Source organism: Psammomys obesus, unplaced genomic scaffold (assembly GCF_907164565.1).
Source record: "Psammomys obesus unplaced genomic scaffold, mPsaObe1.curated_primary_1811, whole genome shotgun sequence".
Taxonomy (NCBI): domain Eukaryota; kingdom Metazoa; phylum Chordata; class Mammalia; order Rodentia; family Muridae; genus Psammomys; species Psammomys obesus.
In genome coordinates, this window is record NW_026596088.1 from 5118496 (window position 1) to 5145801 (window position 27306).

Consider the following 27306-nt stretch of genomic DNA (forward strand, 5'->3'; position numbering starts at 1 on the left):
TTCCTTCCTTCCTTCCTTCCTTCCTTCCTTCCTTCCTTCCTTCCTTCTTCCCTCCCTCCCTCCCTTCCTTCCCTCCTTTTTCTTCTTTTTTTGTGTAGGCCATGAAACCATATTGACTTTTCATGTCACTTGAAGATCAGTGGTTCTCATCCTATGTTTTTGCTTAAGAGGATATTTTGTTGCTGCTTCTGGGCAGGGGCTCACCATGTAGCATTGGCTGACCCCTTATGCAGACTAAGCCAGTCTGGAGCTCACAGAGATCCACCTGTCTCTGCCTCTCCAAGGGCTGATATTAAAGGGGTGAACTACCATGCCTTCCAGTCAAGCGTAATTTTGTTAATAGCATGCATTTGGTCATTTGGAAAATATTGATTCATTGAATTATGCAGGTCTTTTAAATTGGCCAGATTTCATCACACAATATTAAAAAAAAAAAAAGAACATCAATTTGGCTCACAGAGCCAGATACAAGTTTTCCAAAATTGTAGTTTTCACTTGAAACCTTGAATTTTATCCTTGGCAACAAATACCGTTGGTTGCCGTTTTTGAAGTGACAAGCTCCGTTCTTTTTTTTTTTTTTTTTTTTCCCCGAGAAAATGTCTGCCAAAGACTCAAGCCTGAATAACCATAATTTTCCCGTCAGTCAGTCATTCTTTCCAGAAAATATGGCATCTCATGGAGGGAAAAGCACCTAGTTTAGCTCACAACTCAGTAGCACGAAGCTTTCTCTGGAGACCCCCAGTGGACACAGGCTTGCGTGGAAGGGTTCTGTATGTACTTCCTATATTTTGAGGACATTAAAATAGCTCCCACAACCTGTGATTTAACAAAATCTATCTTTGGTTTGGGGGAAAAAAAAAAAAGCACCACCACCAACAACAACTTCATTTAGGGCATTTTAGACGTCTAGCATTTTCTTTCTCTGTGTGTGGCGTGGAGACGGGCGTGGTGACAGCGACTGCTTGGACTTCAGCGAGGTTGCAGTCCTGTCGTGGCACATACACCACTGAGCAGCACTCACCCCAGTGGAAAAGACCCGTCCGCTCCTAGTGCTCTCACTGCTCTGAAATAGTTTTGAAGTTGCTGGTCTCTGGAGGCTGGCCTGACCACCCCGCACCCCCAGCCAGACCTCCACATTCTGAGAACACGGGCTCTGGGTTTAGGATGAGAGATACTGGTTTTCTGATTTAGATGGCCTGAGTCTGGCTCTCACTTGCTGGCTCTGCTGTGAGCCGCTGGCCTCTGTGAGTTCCAGGTGCTCGTCTGTGAAAGTGGAGACAACATCCCATAGGGTCTTACAGGACTAAGAAGAGGGGTGTATGCGCTCAGTCGACATCAGCTGCTGCTACTTACTAACTGCTGCCAGCTCCCCGGTGCAGCTCATCGGGACATATTTTAGAACATGGAGTCCATAGAATCTGGATCACCCTTACAAGTAGGATCAGATCCAAGATCTGTCACCAAAGGCTGTGGGTCTGATTTGCTGCTGCTACCTCCATCAGTTAAATCACTGAGGTTTGGCCTCAGTCTTCTTGGAGTCTTGTGACGATTCTTTGTGGCAAATAGAACAGTGGTTACTACAGTCTGGATGATTCTCCGCTGTTGGCAGAACAGTGCCTATGAGTAGATTCTGTCTGACCAGGCAGATGGAAATAACCAACCTTGTTTACACCAGCCTCAGATACCTTTCTAAGCGCTATGCGGATATTAACTATTCACATAATGCTGTAAGCAGCTACAATGACAATCCTCATTTTATAGGTGTGTTAACTGGGATTCAGGGAAGTTAAGGAATATGCTGGGTCACTCAGCCATATTGTTTGGATTTGACCCCAAGTCCCGTGGTGGAGCAGTTTGAGTGGCCTTTGGAAAGAATTGTGGCTATTTGTTTTTGATCTTACACCAAAGCTTCTTGTTTTTTTTCTCTTTCTTTCCCTTCTTTCCTTCCTTCCTTCCTTCCTTCCTTCCTTCCTTCCTTCCTTCCTTCCTTCCTTCCTTCTTTTCTTCCTTTCTCCTTTTCCACTTTCCTCCTCCCCAAGTCTCTATTAGTTACTTTAGCATACTTGTAACAAAACACCAGGCAGGAACAACTTAAAGTACAAAGGTCTATTCGGGCTCACAGTTTCAGAAGGTTCAACCCAGCATATCAGAGAAGGTATTGAGGAGGCAGTACAGTTCACTGTGTGGGGGGTGGGCCACACAGTAGGCCCCCACACAGTATCACAGTAGGCCAGGAAGTAACAGGAAGTTGTCAGGGGCCGTATGTCCTCAAGGATCTACCCCCAGTGACCTATTTCCCCCAGTTAAGCCCTGCCTCCCCGAATTTCCCTGAACAGCACCACCATCTGAGAAGCAAGTATTCTGGACATGAGCTTATGGGGGACAGTGCAGATCCAAACCAAAATGAGGTTGAATTCTCTTTCTGTTTCCTTTGATTTTGTTTCAGTTTTTTGAGACAAGATCTTCCCATGTAGCCATGGCTGGCCCAGAACTCACTATATAGCCCGGGCTGCCCTCCAACTTGCTGCTGTAGTCCTGCCTCTGCTGTTGGGATTACAGGCGTGCACCAGCACACTCTATTCAAGGTTGAATTCTTAAATCCTGGGTGATGGGGAGGAAGCAGGAAAAGGGGAGCGGGGAGAGAGTAGTCTTCCCATGGCTGTGCTTTGAAGTTGACTTGTTTAAAAAGAAAGCTTTGAATGAGTCAGAAACTCCAGGAAATATGGAAAATTACACCAGAAAGCCCAAACGCCGGTACACACATATGCACAGTGTGAGTTTGAGCAAGGGGTTGTGTTGAGACACCGTTCTAATGCTTTTCTTGGAGTGACTTTGAGACCGTGTCTCTGAAACCACAAAGAGAAGAGTACAGCCCTAGAGAACAGATTGGCTTTGTGTTGGACACAATCTATAGTCACAGCCACGGTAACTTGCATCGGTTTTCAAACTCTGATTCTACTTCTGGAACAAGGAAGATGCTGGTGTCTGTGCAGGTCTACTCGCTAATGGAGTGCATGTTGGTGCATGTCGGGAATTTTTTTTCAGAGCTGAAGCTGGAGCTGGGGGTCCTGTGCGTGACAGGCAAGTTCTCAGCCTATGAGCTACTTTTTTTTTTTTATCTTCTCACGCTTTGTCTTAGTGATATTTTAAACCTTTTCTTTGACAATTTCATACATGTTTACAACATGTCTTGATCATGCGTCTATCTTTTCTCCCATTTCCTACGTGATTAAAGAGACTCGTAACTGGTCAGAATGCTGAGACCTCCTTGGCAGCACCCCACACAAGCTCAGGGAACATTACAAAAGCGGGGGCAGAATGAACGTAAGAGCCAGAGGATGGGGAAAGGTGCCGTGACACCTGCCTTCTGAACATGACATGGCCATTACACTCAATGAATGCACAGCAGCCGTGGTGACCTGCGCAAGACCCACACAAGGTCAAGTCAGAATGAATCTTAATGATGAAAAAGTGAAAATATGATTGACAAATATGATGGGTAGAGACGAGAATCTTGGACATTTTCATTCTGTAAAGTGGGAAGCTAAGATGTTCTGCCCAATGTGGATGGGAAAGAAATGAAGATTTATGTTATTTTTTTAAAAATTAGAGAGCTAATCAATACAGGGACTGTAGTGAGTTGGATAAATCCTTACCCATCATGGCAGGAAGTCAATAGATTACAAATCAAGAAATAGAGAGATGAACATATGATTTAGAGATATGGGAATAAACACAGGGAGTATCAAACCAGAAATGGCTTTGGGAAAAAAGCTTTCTGTGACTGGGAGGGGTGAGCCTCCTAGGGATTGTCAAACTGTAATGATAAAGGGGTGTCATTACAAACCTTTCTTTATATTGGATTTTAAAATTAGATGAACGATTAAGTGCCTTAATAAGTTGAAAGATATCTTACTCTTCTATTGCTGTTAGGAGACACCTTGACCAAGGCAATTTTAAAAAGAAAGAATTTATTTGGGCTTGTAGTTGCAGAGGGCTAGAGTCCACGCCGTCATGGCTGGGAGCATGGCAGAAAGATGCTAGAGTAGTAGCCGAGAGCTCATATTTTGATCCACATGTGCAAGGCAGAGAGAGTGAAAGGGAAGTGGTGTGGGCTTTTGAAACCTTGAAGCCCGCTCCCAGTGACACAGTTCCTACAACCCTTCCTAATCATTTCAAAACATTCCAACAGTTGGGGACCGAGCGTTCAAGTATGTTAGCCTACGGGGGGGGGGGCATTCTTATTCAAACCACCACGTAAGATCAATCTCGGAAGAATTTGAAGAGAAAAATATTTTCTCTGTTTGGTGTTAAGAGATGACTCAGGAAAGCAGCAAATAAGAGAAATTCTATTTGTTTGTCATTTAACAAAACATGAGCAGCAACCATTTGAGTGGAGGAAGGACGAGGCTGCAGGGCAGGGGCAAGGGGGAGATTATCGGGTTGATCTGGTGTTATACTGGGGGTCTGTTTTTGTGTTAAGTTTATCCTTCCAAGTGTTTTACAAGCAATATAAAGGCTATGGAAACAGTTTGGTGGTAGGGTGCTCACAGAACACCTCGAGTTTGATTCCTGTACTGCAGAACAAGATAAAAAACATGCAACAGGGAAAATTCTACTCAAAAGGATATAAGAAAAAAAAATCAAATATCTAGGATGTTTTAACATGAAAAAGAGACGCTGGGTAGAGCGACATACAACTGTAATCCCAAACTTGGGAAACGGAGGCAGGAGGATCTCAAGCTTGGGACCAGCCTGGGCTGTAGAGTAAGGTCAAGGCTAGCTAGAGATAGAGTGAAGTACATGTAATGTACATATGTGCGTACACACAGAGACACACAGATACACACACACACACACACACACACACACACACAGACACACACACGCTTAGTCCCTTGGCATGCCTTCATGGGTTTCTAGTAAGGTGCGGGTGCCGCTTTCCTGTTCTCATTTTTTTCCCCCTGGGGCTCTGACTTCATGAGCACTGGCCAGGTCAGTCCTCGGTGTACTCTGGATAATTGTGCGTTTAGCATATGTGTCTTGAGCACATAGTGAGGCCAGCCACTTTGAAGACTCACAGCCCTAAGAACATTTCCATGACAACCCGACATTGACTAATCCTGGAACTCCTCCTCTTAGCAGCAGGAGCTCCACCCACTGCTGGCCTCTTCAGGAGCATCTTCCCCACACAGCTGTGAGCAAAGGCAGAAACCTGTTCTTCCGTATTCTCTGCTGCAGCAGCTCTGAACATAACATGGTGTCTAGTGTACTGTGGCAGCTTGATAAACCCTTCACAATCAAGGAACCCAGTGCTTGAAACCACTTGGCTTGCATCTCTTGTTGGATCTCTACGCTGAGCAGGGGTCCTGCAAGGAAGGAGAATTGGGTTGGAGCTGGATAGCACAGGGGCTCGATGGTAGAGAGCTTGCCCGGCATGTGTTAAACCCTGACTTCAGTCTTCAGTTCTGAGAAAAAGGAGAGTGGGAGAATCTGTGCGTTAGGAAGAGGTCACTCAGCAGGAAGGATGATTCTAAGAGCGTTGAGAGGTTCACTACGCACTCAAAGTTTCCCGTTGATGTCACTTTTGGTATGATTTTCCCCCAAATAAGAAATAAGAGCTGGAGATAAGGACACAGGCTTGTCTTCAGAGGAAGTGAAAAGGGAAAACAGCTCTGAGATGTTCTGTTGTGCCCATCACAGAGAATGGTGGTGGGGCAGGATGGCAACAAATTTGAAGACTGGACTTAGCATTCTTTTCTAATGAAAGCAAGAGAGACCATGGGGCAGTGTGAAGCAGCTGACACAGCTGAGAAGACTCAGAGCACGTATGAGGACCTGGGTTCAATCCCCAGTACCTGGAGTAGGAGAAGGGAGAGGGAGGAAGATGAGCAGAAGGAGGAAGTGCGATGAAGGTGGAGGAGGGAGGAGAAAGGAAGAAAAAGAAAGAGGAGGAGGAAGAGGGGAGAGAAAAAGGAAGTAAAAAGAAGTGAAAGGAGAAGAGGAGAAGGGGGAGGAAAAGTAAAGAGGAGTGGGGAAGAGAGGAAGAAAGAGGAGGAGGAGGGAAGAAGGGTGGAAGATGGGAGGAAGAAGAGGGAGGACAGTGATGGTCCAAGCACAGTTCACTCCTTCCTAGGCTCTGAACCCAGGCTTTGTGTGATCTGGGCTGCAATGCCTCAATTTAATCTGCTTCTCTCCTTCTTGACTCCCCTTTTGGGCCACACTGGGTTTCTTGAGCACTAGGCAAGTCCCACTTTGGCCTTTGCAGTTGCTGTTTTTGCCCCTGGAATGCCATTCCTCGTGGCTTCTTTCCTCAGCTCGTTTCCATTCCAGTGTCACCTCCTCCATGGAGCTTACTCAACCACAGTGTATAAATTTTCACACTCACAAATTACACACACACACACACACACACACACACACACACACACACACACACACCTTCCGCCAGCATACCTTCCCTGTGTTAGGTTTGGCTGTTTCTTTCTTAAGCCAATGAGGTGTCCTTACAGCAGAGCTCCAGGGTATAACTGGAAATTCATCTTTGGTATTCATGGCCGGGCCTCAGACCTGATTTCCATAGCTCAGACTCTGTTAGTCTAGCCCCTGCCACCTTCCACTGCACAAGAGGGAAACAGTCACTCATCAGACAGAGAGGAAAACCAGAAAAGGGCCATGACAGCCTCGCACAGGAGTCCTTTAACTCAGGCTAATGCTATTACCCCTTAATTTAGTTTTTAGTTTTTCGTTTTTTCTCTAAATACTTAGAGCATTTTGATCACAGACCAGATTCCCCTTTGGTAAAAAGTGATACTTTGGGAACAAAAACGTCAGAACTACTTTATAATACAAATGATAAAGCACTTTCCACTAGTGAGCGGCTGTTTGGTTCTGTGTCCACCCTTTTCAAGGAGCTGAGGGGCTCTGTTGTAAACATGTGTCTGTAATGACTCCTCTGGGCCAGAGCTAACATCATGGGGCCCAGGAGGGTTTTGTGATGGATGAGGCGATGAGAGGCCCCTCCATAGCAACCTGTGATTTCTGGGATCACTTCAGTTAAATGAGTAGGTATCATTATGTTTCCAGGACAGAAACGCACGATTTCAACAGCATATGCTACAGGATGCAGCATATGATTCCAGCCCCTACCCCTGCAGCGTAACAAATACATGGAGAGATTCTCAGGCATGGGGAACAGAAGCAGTGTCTGCTGGGTTTCCATGCAATATGTCCACATGGCACAGATTTCTTTTCTTTTCTCTTCCCCCAGGTGTTGAGGAAATTTGAAGGTAAGACTGTTGAAGCACCGCGTTACATCTCGGGGGACAAGACAGAAGACAGCAGGTGACGACATAGAGTCAGCAGGGCCACGCCTCTCAGACCGTGGGCTATTGGATTGTGAGACTTCATGGCTGGTGTTCTAGATATATGTTTAAGGGGATGGATCATAAGCACTTAAGAATCAAACATTCCTCACTCAGGATGATCTTTTCTGGTTCCCACCATTTGTCTGCAAGTTTTATGACTTCCTTGTTGCATAGTATTCCATTGTGTAAATGGACCACAATTTCGGTATCCATTCCTCAGTTGAGGGACATCAGGGTTGTTTCCAGATTCTGGCTATTACAAATAAAGCTGCTATGAACATGGTTGAGCAAATGTCCCTGTTGTGTACTTGAGCATCTTTTGGATATATGCCTAGGAGTGGTATAGCTGGATCTTGAGGTAGAACTTTTCCTAATTTTCTGGGAGAGCACCAGATTGATTTCCAAAGTGGTTGTACAAGTTTACATTCCCACCAGCAATGGAGGAGGGTTCCCCTTTCTCCACATCCTCTCCAGCATGTGTTGTCACTTGAGTTTTTGATCTTAGCCATTCTGATGGGTGTAAGGTGAAATCTCAGGGTCATTTTGATTTGCATCTCCCTGATGACTAAGGATGTTGACCATTTCTTTAAGTGTTTCTCTGCCATTCGATATTCCTCTATTGAGAATTCTCTGTTTAGCTCTGTACCTATTTTTTAATTGGGTTATTTGGTTTGTTGCTGTTTAACTTCTTAAGTTCTTTATATATTCTGAATATTAGTCCTCTGTCAGATATAGGGTTGGTGAAGATCTTTTCTCAGTCTGTAGCTTGGGAATGTAAACTTGTACAACCACTTTGGAAATCAATCTGGTACTTTCTCAATCTAGTGCTACCTCAAGACCCAGCTATCCTACTCCTAGGCATATATCTAAAATATGCTCAAGTATACAACAGACATTTGCTCAACCATGTTTGTAGCAGCCAGAATCTGGAAACAACCCAGATGTCCCTAAACTGAGGAATTGATGCAGAAATTGTGGTACATTTACACAATGGAGTACTATGCAGCAATTAAAAACAAGGAAGTCATGAAATTTGCAGGCAAATGGTGGGAACTGAAAAAGATCATCCTGAGTGAGGTATCCCAGAAGCAGGAAGACACATATGGCATATACTCACTTGTAAGTGGATATTATACATATATATTAGGATAAACATACTAAAATCTGTACACCTAAAGAAGTAAGCAAAACAGAGAACCCTGGGTAAGATGCTAATCCTCATTCAGAAAGGCAATGGAATAGACATCAGAAGAGGGAGAAAACATCAGAAAAGGGAATAGGACAGGAGCCTGCCACAGAGGGCCTTTGCAAGACTCTATCCTGCAGGGTAATAAACCAGATGCTGAGAATCATAGCCAAACTTTGGGCAGAGTACAGGGCATCTTATGAAAGAAGGGGGAGAGAGAATGACCTGGAGGGGACAGGAGCTCTATAAGTAGAGCAACAGAACCAAAAAATCTGGGCCCTGGGGTCTTTTCTGAGACTGATAGTCCAACCAAGAACCATTCATGGAGATAACCTAGAACCCCTGCATAAATGTAGCACAGATGCAGCTCAGTGTCCAAGTGGGTACCCTAGTAAGGGGAACAGGGACTGTCTTTGACATGAACTCAGTGGCTGGTTCTTTGGTAACTTCCACCTGAGAGGGGGGTCATCCTTACCAGGCCTGTGTTCAGACTCCCAGCAGGCAGGTGAAATTGAGACACAGTGGTATGCACCTATAACCCTAGCACTGATGGTGGGTAGTGAAGGGGAAAGGAGGATCTTGGAGCTTGCTGGCCAGCTTATCTAACAAAAATGTTCAGCACAGACACACTGGAAGCTTAAGCTAATCAAATTATTCTCTTGCCCGCAATAAAGTTAACGTATATTTCTTGAGCACATACTACGCTCTGGGCTCTGGGACTAAGGTCATGGGAAGGTGGTGGCTAGAGTTTTTGAATAATGTTTTTGTAACACTCAAATTAAAAGTTAAAACAACTGTGTTAGGACTTGCCTACCCTCCTCATCCCGGCTGCCCACTTTTGGCTCACTCTTGGCCCAAATCAGTAAGAATCAAGGTTGGTGGTCTATTGGTCTGCTGGGTGGTATTCCTCAAAGATGCCTGAACCCCTTTAAGTGCTTCACGAGAAACTGGCCAAAGGCTGATTCCTGCCTGACACAGCATTTAAAGCTCAAAGGACTCAAATCAGTGATGTGCCCAAAGTTTAATCCTCAGGAAAGGGGACAGTTGTGAACCTAACAGTATCCCCGATTCAGCAAGTCTCGCGCTCCAACGTCAAAGCAGCGGGAGTGGCTCATAGCTTGTGGCCCTCTGCGTCTTGTCAGCCTCCCTGTGCTTCTTACTTCCACATCCTCGATGCTTGCTTTTAAAGGGAAAATGGCATTGGGCCTGTGGAGGGGTGTTTCTCCATGGTCCAATGCTATGGCACTGAAATCCTGCTGGTTTTCACCCAATCCTTCCCTTGGTGTTGCCTTCTAGATTGACAATCAAAATCGGCCACCCTTAACATTATGCTTATATGATGTATGGTATGTGTGTATATGCTCATGTGTGTGTGTGCGCACACACAGGTATGTGCAGGGGAAGGGTGGCCAGAGGTTGATGGCAAGGAATCCTTTATCACTCTTTCTTCTCTTGTTTTTTTTGAAACAGGGTCTCTCACAGAACCTGGGACTCACTAACTCAGCGAGACTCGATGGCCAGCAAGCTAAAGGACCTGCCTGTCCCTACCCCCACCCCACCCCCCGGAACACTGGTATTACGGTTTAGTACCACCACTCTCGGATTTTTTTTTTTTAACATGGGTGGTTGTGGATCCAAATTCAGATCCTCATGCTTGAGTGTCAAGCACCCTGCTGGCTGAGCCACTTCCCACCCCCCAGAGCGATGACTTTCATGATATTTGCAGCTATTGGATAATTGTGTGTTAGTGACTGACAGTAGGCTTTTTCCTGACGGAGTGGGGGGCATGAAATTCATCCTGCCAGGTCAGGGCTTTTCATTGGGGGCAAGTAGTGCAGAGGTTTGGGCGGAGCTGTGCCTTGTATCCCTACCAGCTCCCCGGGCTGTGAGTCTGGGCAAACTTCGTCGTCTCTTTGAGCCTCTGTCTACTTGTTGGTGGCACAGAATGGCTAGCAGTAGACTGGCTTTCAGGATAGTCAGCTGAACCTGTTCATATGGCGTATCCAAGCGCCTGGCGTGTAATTAATGAGAGACAGCAGATTGGGAGGATTTGAATCCCAGCTCTGTCTCCCTATGTGGAAGTCTATCAAATATGGATAATAGTAATATCTATTTTCTGAAGAAGCTGTCAGGATTAAGTGATACTTGCCAAGTGCTTTCTTATAACCCTGTTGAAATAGTGTATGCCTGCTGTTAAACAAACAAACAAACAAACAAACAAACAAACTAGTGTTCAGAGCACGGCCAGGAAAATGAGCACACGGCAGACACAATGATAGCAACGCGGTGTACGGAAGGTGATTGCTAAGGGTCAGCTGTTATCTGTATTGCTTTCTTGTGACTTCCTTTGGAGATTGTCGTAGTCCACTCTTCTACTCCTTGAAACCGTTGGATCCCACAGGCTTGCTAACAGCATCCCTCCCACTTACCAATATCAGGAAGAAGGGGCACGCGTTCCTTGGAGGTAGACCACCTCGTGGGACAAGTAAATCTACCTTGCAGAGCTGGCTGGGGATGGAGAGCTTCTAGATACAGCTGGCCATGTGTATCGTTTGGGGGGGCAAATGGTTCTCAAACCCAGAATTTTCCTTCATCTGCATATATATATGTATTTATTTTTAACTTTCAATGGCTCCCCTTTTTGAGGAGGTAGTAGAGCCCCATTTCATAATAACAGCAACCTCATTTCCCTTAAAGAAACCATGTCCAGAGCGCTAAGAGAGAAGAGGCCCACACTTCTCTTCCTTAGCTCATTGTTGTTTCTGCTCACCCAGCTAATGCCTGAGTGGTGAGACCCACTCAGGGTCTCATGTTGGCTCTCTTATGATGGCACAGGCTTTGGCTATTGGAGAGCCCCAGGGTGCCTTCCCAGAAATGTACTTTCTTGTTGTGAAAGAGCTGACTTTGGACGGGGCTTTTACACCTCATGTTGGCTTCTACCACTGGCTGAGCCCCCATGATACTGAGACTTTAGTTGCCAACCCAGGACCCCATAACTGTTTTCAAAGCCTCTCCTCCCAATAGACAGACTCAGCTCTGCAAGAAGGTGCCTGGCTGATGTTTGGGGTGGAGACTGACATTCAGTCCCTCCCAGACCCCCAAGGTCAAGAGAACCTCTTCACAAATATTGTGCAGATGGGCCAAGGGCTTTTCAGCTAATGGGCATCTTTCTTCAGTAAGATGCCCAAGCGTCATTCAACCTACAGAACCCATCATTCCAAACAGGCTGGCGATGGTCACGCACTCTTTCAAGATGGTTGTTTCCCCTCCATCTCTTTGCTGAGACCCACGCGCATGCACATGTGTAGCCTAAACAAGTACCCAAAACAGAGGCGAAATGCTAGCCTTTCTTTTTCCCACTCATCGCTGTGTGTTGAGAGCCATTCTCCTTAGAGCCCACGGTAACTCACTGAAGAACCACAACTATTGGAAGGAAAGAGCGCTGGCATGAGAAAGCTAACTGGCATCTAAAGCAAATTAATGCCGTCGGACATGGTGAATCAAGAATAGATGACCAGCGTATTATTAACAGAACCATGGAAACTGCAAAGGAGGTGGTTGAAAAACAAAACAAAACACTTGCTACCTTTGACAGGTAGGTGCCGCACTTTGAACCTGAAAATGCCTCTAGGCACATATTCTGAACGTTTGCTCCCCGGCAGGGGGCACCATTTGCGGCCTCCTTGGAACTTTTAGACCTCTGGCTGGCAGAGTTCACGCAGAGGCAGGCCTTTGAAAGTGACGGCTAGTTCTCTCTCACTTCCTGTCTGCTGAGATGTGAACAAGTGTTCTGTGCCATTTGTTTACACTGCCCCAAAGTCCTGCCCAAATGCGTGGGGCCAAGCAATGGCAGACAGAGTGAATGCTCTGAAACTGTGTTGCAAAGTAAGCCCTTTCTCCCTTAAGTTGCTTTCTTCAGTAGCATCATTTCGGTGATAGTAATATGCCTGAGAAGGCCACAACTAGTGCTTAAGCCATCTCTAAGATCTCACACTCACTGAAAGACGGGTCACAGGTCCCCGTGGCCCCAGACATTTGCTGTTGTACCGTACTCTCAGAGCTGATACTAAATGTGCGATGTTTCTATTGTAGAATAGTATGTCTCTTAGGGTGTCCAGGACAGAGGGAAAAAAAAAATTAACCCTGGAATTTTCTTAAGGCTTCTCTTTAACCCAATTTACAGCGTTTTCATTTGGAAGTGCTTCCATATAGCAAAGGATAACTTTCAAACTATTAAAAATACATTTCTCCTAACTTACATAGTCAGCTGATGTCAAGTTTTATTCAACTCAACAGTAAGAATTCAACTCAACTAGCAGAATCATAAAACTGGTTTAACATAGAAGGTAATTTTTTTTTTCGAGTAACAAAATTGGAAATAAGATTGTAAAGTTAGATGTAAAAGCCGATAGCATGCTGGAAAGCGCAAGCCGCTCTATTTGGGTATCTTTTTTACTGAGCAAGAATCATTTGTCCTGTTACTGAATAAAAATTTATGTTCATTTCCTCAATTTTTTGAGCTAAATAAACATACAATTACTGGACCCGAGTGTATTTCTTTAAAAGATAAAAATAAACAAAAGTACAGTCTCCAGAGGGTCAGATGGTTCCTTAGGTAAACTTGCACAATGTTCTCTGAAAACACGAGAAGAGAAGAACCTGGTGTCATTTTGCCTGGTGTCTTGTATTTTTTTTTCAACACATAATACCAATAGCCCACATTTGTCAGTTTTGGAATGCAAGTGAGCTGTCTCTGTTGTACTCCAGAACGTACGATTTCAGGGGATGAAACCAACAGAGGGATTTCCCAGGCATTTACTGCCTGTGATAGAACCACAGAACCAGAAGACAGATGCTGTGTTTGAGGTAGGAAGATGCCTGATGGCTTTGTACCAATGAGGGCACATCTGGGGGTGAAATGCTGATCAGTCAGTTGAGCACAAGACCAGTCCACAAAACAGATGGTTACCATGGCTAGAGATGGGTCATGATCTAAGGTGTGAGGGGGGAATGTAGGGTTCAGTTGGGTCCTACTTTCTATCTGGATACCATTTAGGGGAAGTGACTGGGCATTAGCTTCTTTACTGACCAGATCGGTCACTTCCGCACTGTGGCAACCATAATACCTGGCAGGCTTTACTCTTTACCTCGTGTATCTTAGAGAGTCCTGGGAGGTCTCAGAAAGGAGTGGGGTGGCTTCAGCGGTGGTCAGAGCTGGTGAGGGACTTTGGACATGTGTTGTTCACCAACACTTAGGGAAGCACCCCAGCATCTAAATCATCACGACTATGTGGACACAGCACAGATGAGTCCTCACTCCTGTTCTGACCTCTACCGCCTACCCAACCCTCACTCATCCCACAGGCACAGCTGAGGTCGCTTGTTCACATCCTGCCTTATGACTCTAGCCCACTTTATTCCTGTTTTTGACGCCCAGGTTTTATGGGCGAGGAGGAAGAATGTATGGAAAGGACATGAAAGGGTAGGAGCAGAAAGCCAGGAAGAGCTCCAGCTTGTTCCATGCTTAGATGAGGTGATGTGTGAGATCTAGGAATGGAGGAGCAGAAGAAGTGGCTGTTTCTAAGCTCTAAGGACGTATAGGAGTGCGCCTCAAACACAGGACCCCTGTACTTCTGGAGTTTGCATTCTGACAGGTGACATAGGTATTAAAAAAGTGCGCATTGACATATCTGAGGACGGCTAGCACAGAGCTTGGCACAAAGCACATACTCAATAACCTCCTCCCCACCTCCCCTGCCTTCTTCCTCAACTGCATCTTTGCAGCTTCCCTGAAGGATTCTGAAAGCATAAATAAAGCTGGAACCCCATCTGGCTGAACAAGTCAACCATCTGCAGATTTGGAAATATGGGGGAACTTCTAATGACTGGCTAATTTTTTTTCTTTTCAGTTTTTCAGCCAGATGTTTGGTGTCATTCAGGCCCATCTGCAATAGAAACAGTAGTTTACTGAACTTCCTTTTCATGATCTTTAAGTTCCCTGAGCTATAATCCTGAGTGGGCTTTCTTTTCTTGATATCCAAAGCCCTTATAATGAGTTATTAAAGAATAATTCATGAACTGAGTATGAAAATAGAAATTTGCTTTAAAAGGCCATTTAGGTAATTTTTAGGGCTTAAGACTGGCAACCTATGGACAAAATTAAGCTACAATGTAAGTACAGTTTGGATGAGTCTATGTTTATAAAAGGGGAACTACTTGCTTATATTTTAAAATTCAAATGTTTTATATGCCTGATTTTTCTTTGATCTTTTTTCTATGTGTATGTATATGGTCATCATACATGTGTGTGTACATATATGGATATGTATGTGTGTGTGTTTGTGTGAGCACAACTATGAGCGTACACGTGTGGAGACCAGACTGTGCAGCTGGGTGTCTTCTTTGATTGGTCTTCACCTTGTATGCTACGTCCAGGTCTCTCACCTGAACCTGCAGTTTCCTGATTTAGCTCGTCTAGTTATCCAGCTTGCTTTAGGAAATCTCCTGTGTTTGCCAGGATCACAGGTAGACAGATTGCTATAACCTCTCAGCACCTACGTGGTGACTGGAATCTCAACACTGGTCCTTACCTTCGTGTAACAAGCACCTTACACACTGAGCCATCTCCCTGCCCCACGCTTGATTCTTCTCTATCTGATATTTGGGGACACACATGATACACATTTCCCCAGATTCAAACTCAATTCAAGTCAACTAACAGTTGTTCTTTAGATGTACTCTCCAGGTTGGGACAGTCCCCACTACCCTTTACTGCCCCCACATTGAGACCAAAGTCTTGTCCTTGTGTGTCTCTCTAAATATCCTGCTGTTTGCCGTACAGATTGGTTAAGAGAGTGTGAAATGTCCTCTTCATGCTTCACATGGCCTGGCTAGGCTATATGGACAATAGATTTGGGACTTCTTAACCTCATCTAAGATAAAACTCAGTTTTTATCTTAAAACTGAGTAAACTGAGGTCTAAGGGAGAAAAGCAGCATGAACAATTTACACGACTATTAGGGACAGAACTGTGATCAGTATCCAGGGTTCTTTACTGCTAGGCTACTGGTCTTTCCACCATCTAAATGCATTGCTTTGCTTTGGACTAAAGCTTCGGTGGATTTTTTTTTCTTTAATGAGAGAGATGGCTCATTCTCATTCAAATTCACATGCTGCTTTTGAAAACATGCAGCAGGTTGGGACTTTGTGAATGCCTTGCCTGCTTTCCAGATAATGAGTCAGGCAATCGCTTGGGTTTCTCGCTGTGGGTGTCTCTACATAGGTTGACTGGTTTTTCCATTCAAAGTGCATCTTTTGCTGCTCCGAGTTTGTTCTTGTCTGGTGGCTCCTGTGCCCCTTCCACTGCTGAACAGACAAGCTGAGCGTTTTCAGGTCTGAGTCTTCTGAATGGAAAAAACCATGTGTCTAGGCATTCTCACAAGTCGGTGTTTATACCGGCAGCAAATCAGCGACTAGAGCACGGACTAAGGCTCTCTAGCAATGCTCTGAGAAGCTGCAAGTCTTAGGCTACGAACCACCTGCCGAGCTGGCATATGACCTTGGGCAAATTGCGGAACTTCTCTGAGCTTCAGCTTCCTCATCTATAAGGTGATGCTAATGACAGTACCGGCACCTATGCGTTCCTCTGAAGATGAAAGACCTAACTGTTCAAGAAAGAAAGAAAGAAAGAAAGAAAGAAAGAAAGAAAGAAAGAAAGAAAGAAAGAAAGAAAGAAGCCAGCACTACTACATAGCGAGGGCCAGTATAGACAACACTCTGCCAGGTCATAGGGGAGACAGAAGGAAGTGGCCATCTCTTTTGAGTGCTTCAGCCCTTGTGAGCATGCACAGTCATCCGCAGGCCCTCTGTAAGCATTCATTACGTGTTGGCTCTAACATCACCATTGCTTGGAGGATTTTAGAAAATTTAGATTCCAGGTATCCACCACAGGGCTAGAAGGCATAGACTGCAGTTGTGGAGTCTGGTAATCTGTCTTTTAAAACCTACATATGAGATTCCAATGACTAGCCAAGTTTGGCGGCAATCGATATTATTATTTTTTTTTTAGATTTGAGTACTTTTGCTGTTAGAGGACTTATTATCTCTGGAAGCCTCTTACCCCACCCTGGGCAGTGATTTCTATTTAGGTAAAACCTGTCTTCCTTTAGCTCGCCAACCAACCCCCTTGATGCCACACAGAACATTTCAGATCTCTCTTCCAAATGACAGCCTTTCATGTGTTTGCACATAGCTGTCATGTCCCTCCTGAGGATTCCCGTATTTGGGACAAAATAGCCACATTGTTTCATGACTCTTAAAGTATGAAAAAAAGGACTCTCCTAAATTACATGCAAGAAACATTGAGCTATAATGCTATAATACTCCCTGCACGGGTCCCTTGATGTTTAAAGGACCGGAAGGCGAGGATGTTGCTGTTCTGAGATAGCCAGGAACTGGTGAATAGAAATGGCTATTTATTTCCATCCTCACAGAGGATGGAAATCCTGGGATGCAGGCTGCCTGCCATATGTGTCTTGTCATGCAGAAAACAGAGGCTCTTGCAAATTCCTTGAACACTTGATGTGTTCAGTCCACTAAGAAGGCTTGGCTTTAAATTTTAGCCAGGTCCATCTAGATGGTACAAACTTTTCAGATTTGTGGTGGCTTGTGTATGTTACTGAATGGAATACTTCAAAAATGTAAAATGTAGCTGAGAAGAACTAGAGGAAGACTCCAACAAGTTTTCTGAGAGAACTGAACTGCCGAAGAGCACGTCTTCAATTCATGTAGTTCTTTCCCAATTTCCCCACTAAACCTATGGAATACTCAGTGTAAGCTCTGGTCCCACGCAGGAACGGTAGGCACAGAGTAGCATGTTGAAGAGAAGAGGAAACATACTTTGTGAGGGTTTGAAGAAAGGTTCTGAAAATTTAGGCTCCGATTTTGCCCTGACAGACTTTTAAATAAATAAGGTGGGGTGAGGGATGCCAAAACTGATGTTTAATTTTACATTTCCAGATAGTCCCAAGCGGCAGAATGATTGACTGTAAAGGACTAAACCTGATATACTTGCATATGATTTTGGCTGGGGACGAGCCTGGGTTTTTAAAATAGTTTTTATTCTAACTATGTAGGTATCATCCAACCTACCAAACCACAGCAAAAACTGATTCGATTTATTATTGCCAACACAGAAAAGGAAATGATGGAATTTCCCCAACGTGAATGACCTCATGCCACCCAACTGCAAACGGTCAGAAATAAGCACAAATTTTAGATTCTTGCTGATGTTGAGGAAAGAGTCACTTTAGAATTTCTGTCAGTATGCTGGATACAGGGTAAGCTTGAATAGTCCCAACTCAAGTCTGTTGATTCCAAACCAAATATTTCCGAGGTTAACTGAGAGTTAGAGGGGACAAACATCTTAGCTAAAGGCATAGAGAGCATTTGCAGCATTACTTGGGTTTTCTGACTTCACATGATTCTCACCTCACCTAAAGTAGCCCTTTCCCTCCAAGGTTTCCCACCAGTTGCAAACCTGTGCTGGAAACAGAATCAACTGTAGTGGCGGTATAGTCAGGAGAGTTCAGAGCGTCAGGATGTGGGAAGGAGGCCAGAGAATGATGCAATGTTACACTAGCGAGTGATGTCATAGCATCATCTCCTAAGTCATTTACATAAATGTGAGTTCCCGAGAAACCCGGAGAAGTGCCACAGGGAATGCAGGTGGGGAGAATCCAGGGTGACTGAGGGGAGAGGGAGGAAGCCTGCGTTTTCTTGACTATCACATGATAAACTTCACCGATTTTCTGGAAGCCAGAGAAATAACAAAAACCAATGAGCCAGACAAATAAAACCCTTTTTCTTAGTGCCTTTTTAATCTAGTGGCTCCCCCAGGTAGCAGGTCCACAGAGCTCTGCTTTTCTTCATTTTTTTCCCCACTCCTTATGATACCCAGACATCACTCACTCTTCATTCTGTGAAGCAAGTTTAGTAGTGACATAGGCTACCTAAGAGCTTCACACTCTAAAATTGGCCTGCCCGCCTCATTGTAATTTAGAACAAACCCTCTAATTTTTAAAATTAGCAGCAATGAGCTGCAGTTCTTAGAGTCAGTCTCATCTAAATGTCAAGGAGATGCATTTGCTGGTTATGGGTGTGATTTATGAATGAAGTCAGGTGGATAGCAAACACGAAGACTTCGGTTTTCTTTTTGATCCCAAATAATGAAACGCTTATTCATAAAGACATTTTCTTTAAATGTAGGGGTGTGGGAGCTGGGGTTAACGTACTGTCCCCTAGTACCAGTTGGCAAAGGAAGTTCATGGTGATATCTAGTTAGACTCAGAAGAAGCCGGTAAGATTTTATTTAAAAAAAAAAAAAAGAATAAGTAAGCAGATCAGAGTGTCCAGATCAGATCAGCCTTTCATCTCCCTCATCACCTTCCTGTCTTCCCTCCCTCCTTTCCTTAATAACCTCTGTTCACCAAAATGTAATTAAACAAATCCAAAGTCCCCCTTCTCTAGACAGAGATATAAGCAGTGCACAAACATGCCTAGAGATTTGGGATTAGAAGATTTCCCAACTGCAGAAGCTGCTTAGAGTGTTACAAAATCACATCACATTTAGCTCAGACTGAAAACAATCAACAAGACCCAACCTTTCCAAATCCACACCGCAGCAGCCTCAGCGGAAACATAGTCTGGACACTCGCACATTTTCAACAACAATTTCAACTATTTTTTCTTCCCCTCCACCGCCTCTGTCTCCCCCAGCCCACATCAGGACACCAGAAGCCGATCACTGAGAGCCAGTGAGAGGAATTTGTAAGTACCTTCCAAGCAGCAGGTCCTCCACAACCCGGAGTGGGTCATTACTTCTTCATTCTTTCTGCTGGTTTCATTGTCACTTGTAGATTTAGTCCTGCACACGCCTCTGGAATATAGCCAGTAGTCCGTGCCCACTGCAATGGTCATTAAACTAAAAGCTGCAAAGGCTCCTACGGTGGTGATCAACATCTGGATACCTCTGTCACACATCCTCATAATTCTTCATGGTACTCTGAACGGCTGGGGGTTGGAGGGGGAGATTCAGTGCCAGAGGGGAGAATCACTCTGCAGCTAGTTAACCTAAGACGGCCTCTTCCAAAAATCCGGATCTCCTTTTGTCAGCATCCACGGGGACTTTGGGAAAGCTGGGATTTCCTGTCTTGAGCTCTCTCCAGTTCCCTGAGTCCTCTATGGCCCTCGGGAGGGTGCGGGCTCCAGGGGGTTGGTCCACATCACTGCTGCGGTCAGAGGATTCCTGGGTTGCTCTCATTCCTCAGGAGCTTGGTGAGGACGAGCCTTCGTGCAGGGCATGGCTTTTCTTGGCTTGAAGCTGCCAGCTCGGCTTGAGATGCGCCTGGTTTCTCACAGCCCCGGGAGACTCAAGGCAAAAAGAAACCCAGAGAGGTCTGGTGTGTGTGTGTGTGTGCGTGTGTGTGCGTGTGTGTATGTGTGTGTTGTGTGTGCGCGCGTGCGTGCGTGCGTGTGTGCGAGCGCGTGTGCTGGGGGTGAGGGCGGATGGCAAAAAATAGCTCTGCTGGGAGGCGAGTCGCTGAGAAGAGTGTTCGCTGCTTTCCCAGCCTCCCAGGAAAGCTCTCCGCCTGCTCTCCACACCCCCGGGCAAACTGGAGAAAAGGGAGAGTCCTGGGGCGGGGGCCGGCCACTCACAGGAGGGCTGAGGTCCGTGGTGCTGAACGGACAGCTCCCCGCCTGTTGCCCAGCTTCCCCTTCTCTGTGCCCGGTCCTTGGAGTCCGTGGTGCTGAAGGGACAGCTCCCTTCTGCGGCTGCACGGTAGCCCTCCTAGCTCCCAGGCTAGGGACCTGGGGTGCTGAAGGGTCGGTTGCTGCCCTAACACTCCGCCAGTGTTTTCCTGGAGCCAGCCAGCCGGCTCAGCTCCGTGGACTCAAGCCCATTCCCCGAGCAAAGTTTCGGGAGCCCGGGGCAGTCAGCACCAGGGCTCCAGGGCTCTGCAGCACCCTGAATCCCGCTCCTCAGAGGGAAGGGTTAAGGACAAGGGCCAGGGAAAGAAACCCACAGCGCACTCTGCTGTGTTCTCTCAGCGCCCACCCAAAGCAGCATTCTCTAATCAAGCCTCCTCCTCATCCCTGAGCTCAATGAGCCAGGCAACTTTGCTCTTTGCTGCGGGAGTCCATTGGGGAGACAGAAGCTGAGAAAGATCTAATTTTTTTTTTTTTTTTTAAAGACGGGAGGCTGTGACTGATAGCTCACTTGGATGGGCAAAATGTCTGTGTGTATCCGTCTCAATTTTGTTCCTCACAAAACAAACCAATATGTCTACCCTCCTCTCTCCGGAGCTCGTGTCTACACAGGAGACAGCGTCCTCACATCAGACCCAGAAACACTCAAATATATATATATATATTTGTACACCTCTAAAGGGCTGAAGGGACTAAATGTACCTAAATGTACCTAGACTGCTGTTCTCATACCAGAGACCTTGGATGAAGGGATGCAAGGGTTTGGTCTCTGAATACACTTCTTAAATATTTTAACGCTTTTACATTTGAGGGGGTGGTGAATTCAGGATGGGAGAGCATTGAAAATGTCAGCTTCTTTCCAAAGGCTCTGGTGCTGTTCATTTGTTCGCCTCTTCTAAGTCAGACCAAGAAGCAGGTGTAATTAGGTCTGGGTTCCTTACTAGCCCAAGCACAAATGCCATTGCACCCTGTGAGTTCTCCCCCCAGAAATAGCAAATGCTGAAAAGACCCAGCACAGACCAGCCTCTCGCTTCCATATGTTCCAGCATATACATAAGGACACATTAAGTTGACTTAGGGCATCCCACCAAGTCGCTCTGACCATGTATTTTCTGTGCCATGACGGGGGCTGATACTCACTTTGGGGGTTTGGAATTGAGGCTGCATGGGCTGTCTCTGCAATTCCTGAGATGTGCCCACAACCAGCTGTCATATTTGAGTGTTATTTAACCGGACAGACACATGACGCCAGGGAATCTCGGCGCATATTCAGTCCCCATGGTGCCAGCTCTGGCTGCCTGAGCGCTTCCATTCAGGTAACTGAGTAGGGACAAAAGAAGTCTCGCATCTGGCTCACAACCGTTTTGTGACTTTGATGTTTTTCTTTTTTGTGTTAACATCACTTGAAGACTTGGTTCTTGGTGTTGTGAACTCGTACGTGTGTACATGTGTACGTGTGTAATTACGGTATGGTTACGACTGGTGAGCGCTGGGGTCAATCTTGTCGTGACCTCTGAATGCCTGTGTATCTGTGGTAGACAAGACGTAGCTGCATGAATATCCGTGTCCACCCGTGTGCTTCAGTTTATGGGGTCATGTGACCCCGTGCTGTATAAATACACAGCCCGATGCATGCGCGGATTAGTGTATGGATGCAAACATGCAGGTCCAATGTAGATTTGTCTGCGTTTATGTGTTTAGTTGCATATATGTGTGCATCACAGCGTACTGACTGGTTAACGTGAAAAATGAAGTGCAGACTTTGGGCCAACACCATAACTGACTAGATCCTAGAAGCATGACGGAGGAATGAACCCTCCTTTACGTGGCTGAATGTCTTTTCCCGCCTATATTAGAAAATTTGCTTCTCAGTCATGACTATTGCTGTTCTTGATCACTATTGTTTGTATTTTTAACACAAGATATTGTTTTTATTGTTTATACAAATAATGTTTATTTTTATTGTGAATACAAATAATATTGACTGTTAGCTTTCTGGAAATGGTTTTAAAGTAGTTTAGGCTGATCTCAAACCTGTTATGTAACCAAGGCTGGCCTTGAACTGTTCTTGCATCAGGGCCTGAAATGCTGGGATTACAGGTGCAGCTGTCACACACAAGCTTCACTGATAATTATTAATTTAAAGGGCCGTGTCGTTACATGAAGGTGAAGCCGGTCTTTCCTGGGAGGTTTTGTAAGATAGATGGACATTTTCCTCTCCCACTGAGAAGCTTAAATGATACAAAATAATTAATATCAATCAAAACAGCCATTCCTGGGTCTGTTTCATTTTTCTCTTACTCCAGCAGAGGTAGGAGTCAAGGTGCATCTCTGAAGCAAGGCAGTGATGGCGGGACAGCTTGGGCCTTAGGGGTTGTGTGTTCCGTAACTCCATTCCCCATAGGCACAGCAAAGCAACAGCGGCCCCAGACTCACATCCTCAGATACGTGACAGAAGGCCAGACATAGCAGGTGACTGTCCAGCCAGTGGAACCGAGTATCCAGGTAGACTGGTGAGGAGAAGGGCCAGGTGCTCAGGCAGATGGACAGGACAGTCACAGTCAGAAAGCAGAAGAGAACTGGGTGCAGTTCCGAAGAACGGAGGTGTGTGCTGAAGTGCGGTCACACAGATCATTCTTGGTGACCTCTGTCCAAACCCAAAGCTAATGATAACGCGGGCACATGTGGAACAAGTCAGAGCACCTGACCGAAGTGGGAGCCAGAGGCAGGGAGCTCGTCATTTAGAGCCTAATAATTTCTCCTCACCTACTAGGGGATGACCTCAGCCTTTCATTCAGGGAGATGTGCAGGTTGCACACGGGTAGAATCTGCTGAGGGGCCTACAGATCATTACTCATTCTCACCACTAGAGGGCTCTTCCACCAGTTCACGAGCAGATTCGAAGGCATCCTTGTTTCTTAAGGAAATGGAGCCAGAGGCTGGATTGCCAGTGGATTGCCCGTGATCCTTTCTGTTCTTGCTTACCTGGCAGGAGGCTCAGGAGACATTCCAGCAGCTTTACACTTGTGTGTCTTTCTTTCATTAAGATTTTTTTCTTCCATTGAACTCTTAGCTTGCCATTAACAGCCATAGTGTATATTTATTTACTTGTGTCTTTTTCTCATCTGTTAGGGTTCCACTTAGGAAAGTATTGGTAACAGCTAATTCAACTGGAGTGCCCTCCCTGCGTAAGACAATCATCTCCGCACTTGGGCCAATGATGGAAGTCCCATTCTCCAAGGAACAGGGCATGCTGGTTTGGTGGGTATGTTTTGTCTGCACGCACCAGAAACTCACTGGGGCTAGCTTGAGGAAATGCAGGGTGTGGTACAGGAATAGGGGGATGTTTTGAGGAACCAAAAGCCAGAAACACAGTCAGAACTGGAATCCCAAAGTAAAAGCCACTGGGATCCTTGATGGCTTCTGTGTTTCCAAATGCTGCCTCTTTTTTTTTTTTTTTTTACATTCTTAGAAAAAAAAAGTTTTGCTTTCCACGAAGCACTCTCATTGCTGTGAAAGAATACCATCCAACCTAAGCATCTGACTTGGGAGTGAGGGTGGGTGGTGGTGGTGGTGGTGGTGCTCTATTGGCTCCTGGTTTCAGAGGTTTCAATCCATCACTCAGAGAGGGTGTGCTAGATCAGGGCAGCCTGGAGGCAGAGAGGGAGGGAGGAGGGAGGAAGGGAGTAGAGAAGAGAGGGGAGAGGAGGGAGAAGGAAGAAGGGAGGGTGGGCATCCTCTGCCTATGCTATGTGAGAGCAGATCTTTCTCTTTAGGTTAAAGGCACTGGGAATGACCTCACAGATACACTCAAGGGTGGACTATACTAATCTCTCAAGTGCTTCTCAAGCTAATCAATTATACAGTCAAGGTCAACTTTCTCACCTCTACGTTTTGATCTTCAAGATGGGAGCTGGGTTAAGCTCCATCCTAGAATATCCAGAATTGGCAACCTAACCGGTCCAGCTCATATTACCTTATTATCCTGCTGCCAGTCAGAAGGGCTCAGGGGGAGGGATCCTGTGACATAGTCTAGCTAAGAGGACCACACCCAGTGAGCCGGGGAAGGGAGGCAGAATGCAGTGTCCTGAAACGACAAAACCAAGGCTGAAGAAAACAGATACAGAATCTGGGCATTTCTAAAACCGCCAAATATAGGGGCTGGAGAGATGGCTCAACAGTTAAGAGCACTGACTGCCCTTCCAGGCTCAATTCCTAGCAACCAACATGGCAGCTCACAACCATCTGTAACCCCACCCCCAGGGAATCTGGTTCTCTCTCTGACCGCTAAGGCCCCCAGGCACACATGGTACACAGACATACATTCAGGCAAAACATCCATACACATAAATGAATAGATAAATGTTTTAAACGTCAGATAGTCAATAAAAGAACTGACACTGTCTGATTACCATACCTGAAGCAGAAGAGGAGGTGGGTTGAAATAGGTTAAAAGGAGACAAACATGGGGCAGAAAGACCAGGGGGTCAATGGTAGTTTCCTCCTCATTTCAGTCCTTTCTAGTCTACCTGGTTTTAAATCTTACGTAAGCATACTTTGGTAAACGTTTGAAGTTAATTAAAAACTGAATGAAAACAAGAAGCAGGAAGCCCCCTCTTGCTCTGTCAATACAGGGATCCTCACTATTTCCACGAGCTATCTCTTTATTCCTCATGCCTGGGGTTCTCTTCTCTGAAATATCCTGTTCACTGAGAAATTTCAGTGTGCTCGTGTGTGCAGGAGCACGCTTGTGTGGGCAAGTTTCTCGGCAGGTAAAGATAACTTGCCGCCAAGCCTGATGACCTGAGTTTGGTCTCCACATTCATGTTTTGGTCGGCATGTGGCGGCTGTACATGGACACACACACATACACATACGCACAAGTAAATAAACGTAATAAAAAGTAACTTTTAATTCGCACAAATGAAAGTAGATACCTTGTGCTTTACTCCATCATGTCATTTATTTCTGAGCTCAAAAAAAAAGTGTCCAAAAAGTCTCAGAGCATCGTTCCCTAACTGTGCTGTCTAACATGCCACCCCATTATTTGTCTCTCACCTCTCACCCTGGTTTGGGTTGCCACAGCACTTCTCACACCCGAGTGCACAAACACTCAGAAGCATGTAAGTGTGGCTTTGTGTTTACCCTCATCTTCCTGATGAAGAAGTTGCTTTGTCTTGTTTACACCTGACTGTCTTGTTTCCTGACCTCAGACTGGTGCCCGGGATTTAGTAGCTACTCAAACAGTATCTACTTAATCGGCTGACGGTCTAAGTAATGGTTAAGCCTCACGCCTGCCGAAGGCACTGTTGACTCAAGGAAGAGGCGTGAGGTTCTTGATCACCTGCAGCTTCAGTCTAAGGGAGTGGACAATGATGACCAGGTAAATAAGGATACCTGTAGCTGATGCTGTGTGGTGGATACCCTTTATCAAACTGCTGTGTTTACAAAATCCTGATCCTGACTGCCACAAATCACAGCTGCATTGGGGGGGGCAACTTTTTGAATTTATGAAAGCTGCCTTACCCAAGGAATGACATGTCCCTCTGGCTGTAGGGAAAGGGCAGTAGATACAGGGATGAAAAAGGCAACCATCTCGTTAGGAGGAGGAACTGTGTCTGTGGATTGGGCTAAGACTTAGATTTTATCCTTGTTTGCCTTTGTCCTCTTTCCCTGTTGTTCTTGGACTACAGAGTGCATTAGCATCACCTACAATGGGGCTAGGAAATGTGAGCTCACTTGGTAAAGCGCCTGCCTAGCATGTGGGAAACCCTGGGTCCAATCCTCAGCATCCTATGTACTGAGACAGTGGTACATATCTGTAATCCTGCACTCTGATGGTAGAAGAAGGAAAATTAGAAGTTCAAGGTCATCCTCAGCTACTTAGTGAGTTAGAAGCCAATCTGGGATACATGAGCTTCTCTCAAAACAAACTGTCCTGATGTTGTTTTCTTTTCTCTTTTCTTTTCATCAATGTGACACAAATATAGAGTTAATCTGGGAAGACGAACCTCAACAAAGAAGAATGTTCCTATCAGATTGGTCTGTAAGCAAGCCTATGGGGGCATTTTCTTGAGTAAGGGTTTTTGTGGGAGGGTCCTGCTCACTATGGGCAGTGCCGCCGTTGGGCAGGTGGCTCTGGCTGTGTAAGAAACAGGACGAACAAGCATTGGGGAACACGCCAAGGAATCAGTACTCCTCTATGCTCACTACCTCAGTTCCTGCCTCCCAGATTTCACTCATTGAGTTCCTTTTCTTTCTTCCCTTGGTAATGGACTGTGACCTGAAAGATGAAATAAACCCCCCAATCCCTGTGGTGGTATGAATGAGAATGGCCCCATTAGCTCATAGTATTTGGATGTGTGGCTCCCAGTTGGTGGACTGTTTAGGAAGGATTAGGAGGTGTGGCTTTATTGGAGGAACCTAAACTAGTCCCTGCCTTGCCCTCTCTCTGTCTGCAGCTTGCAGATCAGATGTGAGGTCTCAGGTATTACCCCAGTGACGTGCCTGCCCGACACCATCTGCCCACCGTGACAATCATGAGCTCACCCTCTGAAATGGTGAGCAAGCCCCCAATTAAATGCTGTATTTTATAAGTTGCCTTGACCATGGTGTCTCTTCTCAGGCGAGAAACTCCCTAAGTTGCCTTTTTTGTTGTTTTTTTTTTTTTTTTTTTTTTTTTGTCAAGGTGTTTAGCACAGCAATAGGAACCTAAGACAGAAACCAAATCAATAAACTAGAATTACCTAAAAGAGCTTATTACACAATAGATTCCTGATAAAAGAGGTCATGCTTAACAATGCTAATTTCTAGCAAGTTCTCATGGGTGCTATTGCCGCCCTCCAGAAAACCACAATTTCAGAATGACTATTCTTTATTATACCATGCGCTGTGGTCTCCTGGGTTCACCCCTCCCATTCCCTGAAGATTACTTCTTCAATAAATCAAGTGCATCATAACCCCTGCTTCAGGCTCTGCTTCTTCTAG

General features: G+C 45.5%; 1 protein-coding gene across 1 annotated transcript in view; it reads right to left on the minus strand.

Moving 5' to 3' along the window:
* The window catches only part of Cacng3 (calcium voltage-gated channel auxiliary subunit gamma 3), a 96282-nt gene extending 76088 nt beyond the window's left edge, over nt 1-20194 (minus strand). The window contains exon 1 of the mRNA XM_055627496.1: nt 19389-20194. Within this exon, the coding sequence (XP_055483471.1) occupies nt 19389-19599 (211 nt within the window). The 5' untranslated portion in view covers nt 19600-20194. The remainder of the gene's footprint in view (nt 1-19388) is intronic.
* Nucleotides 20195-27306: the final 7112 nt, after the last annotated feature.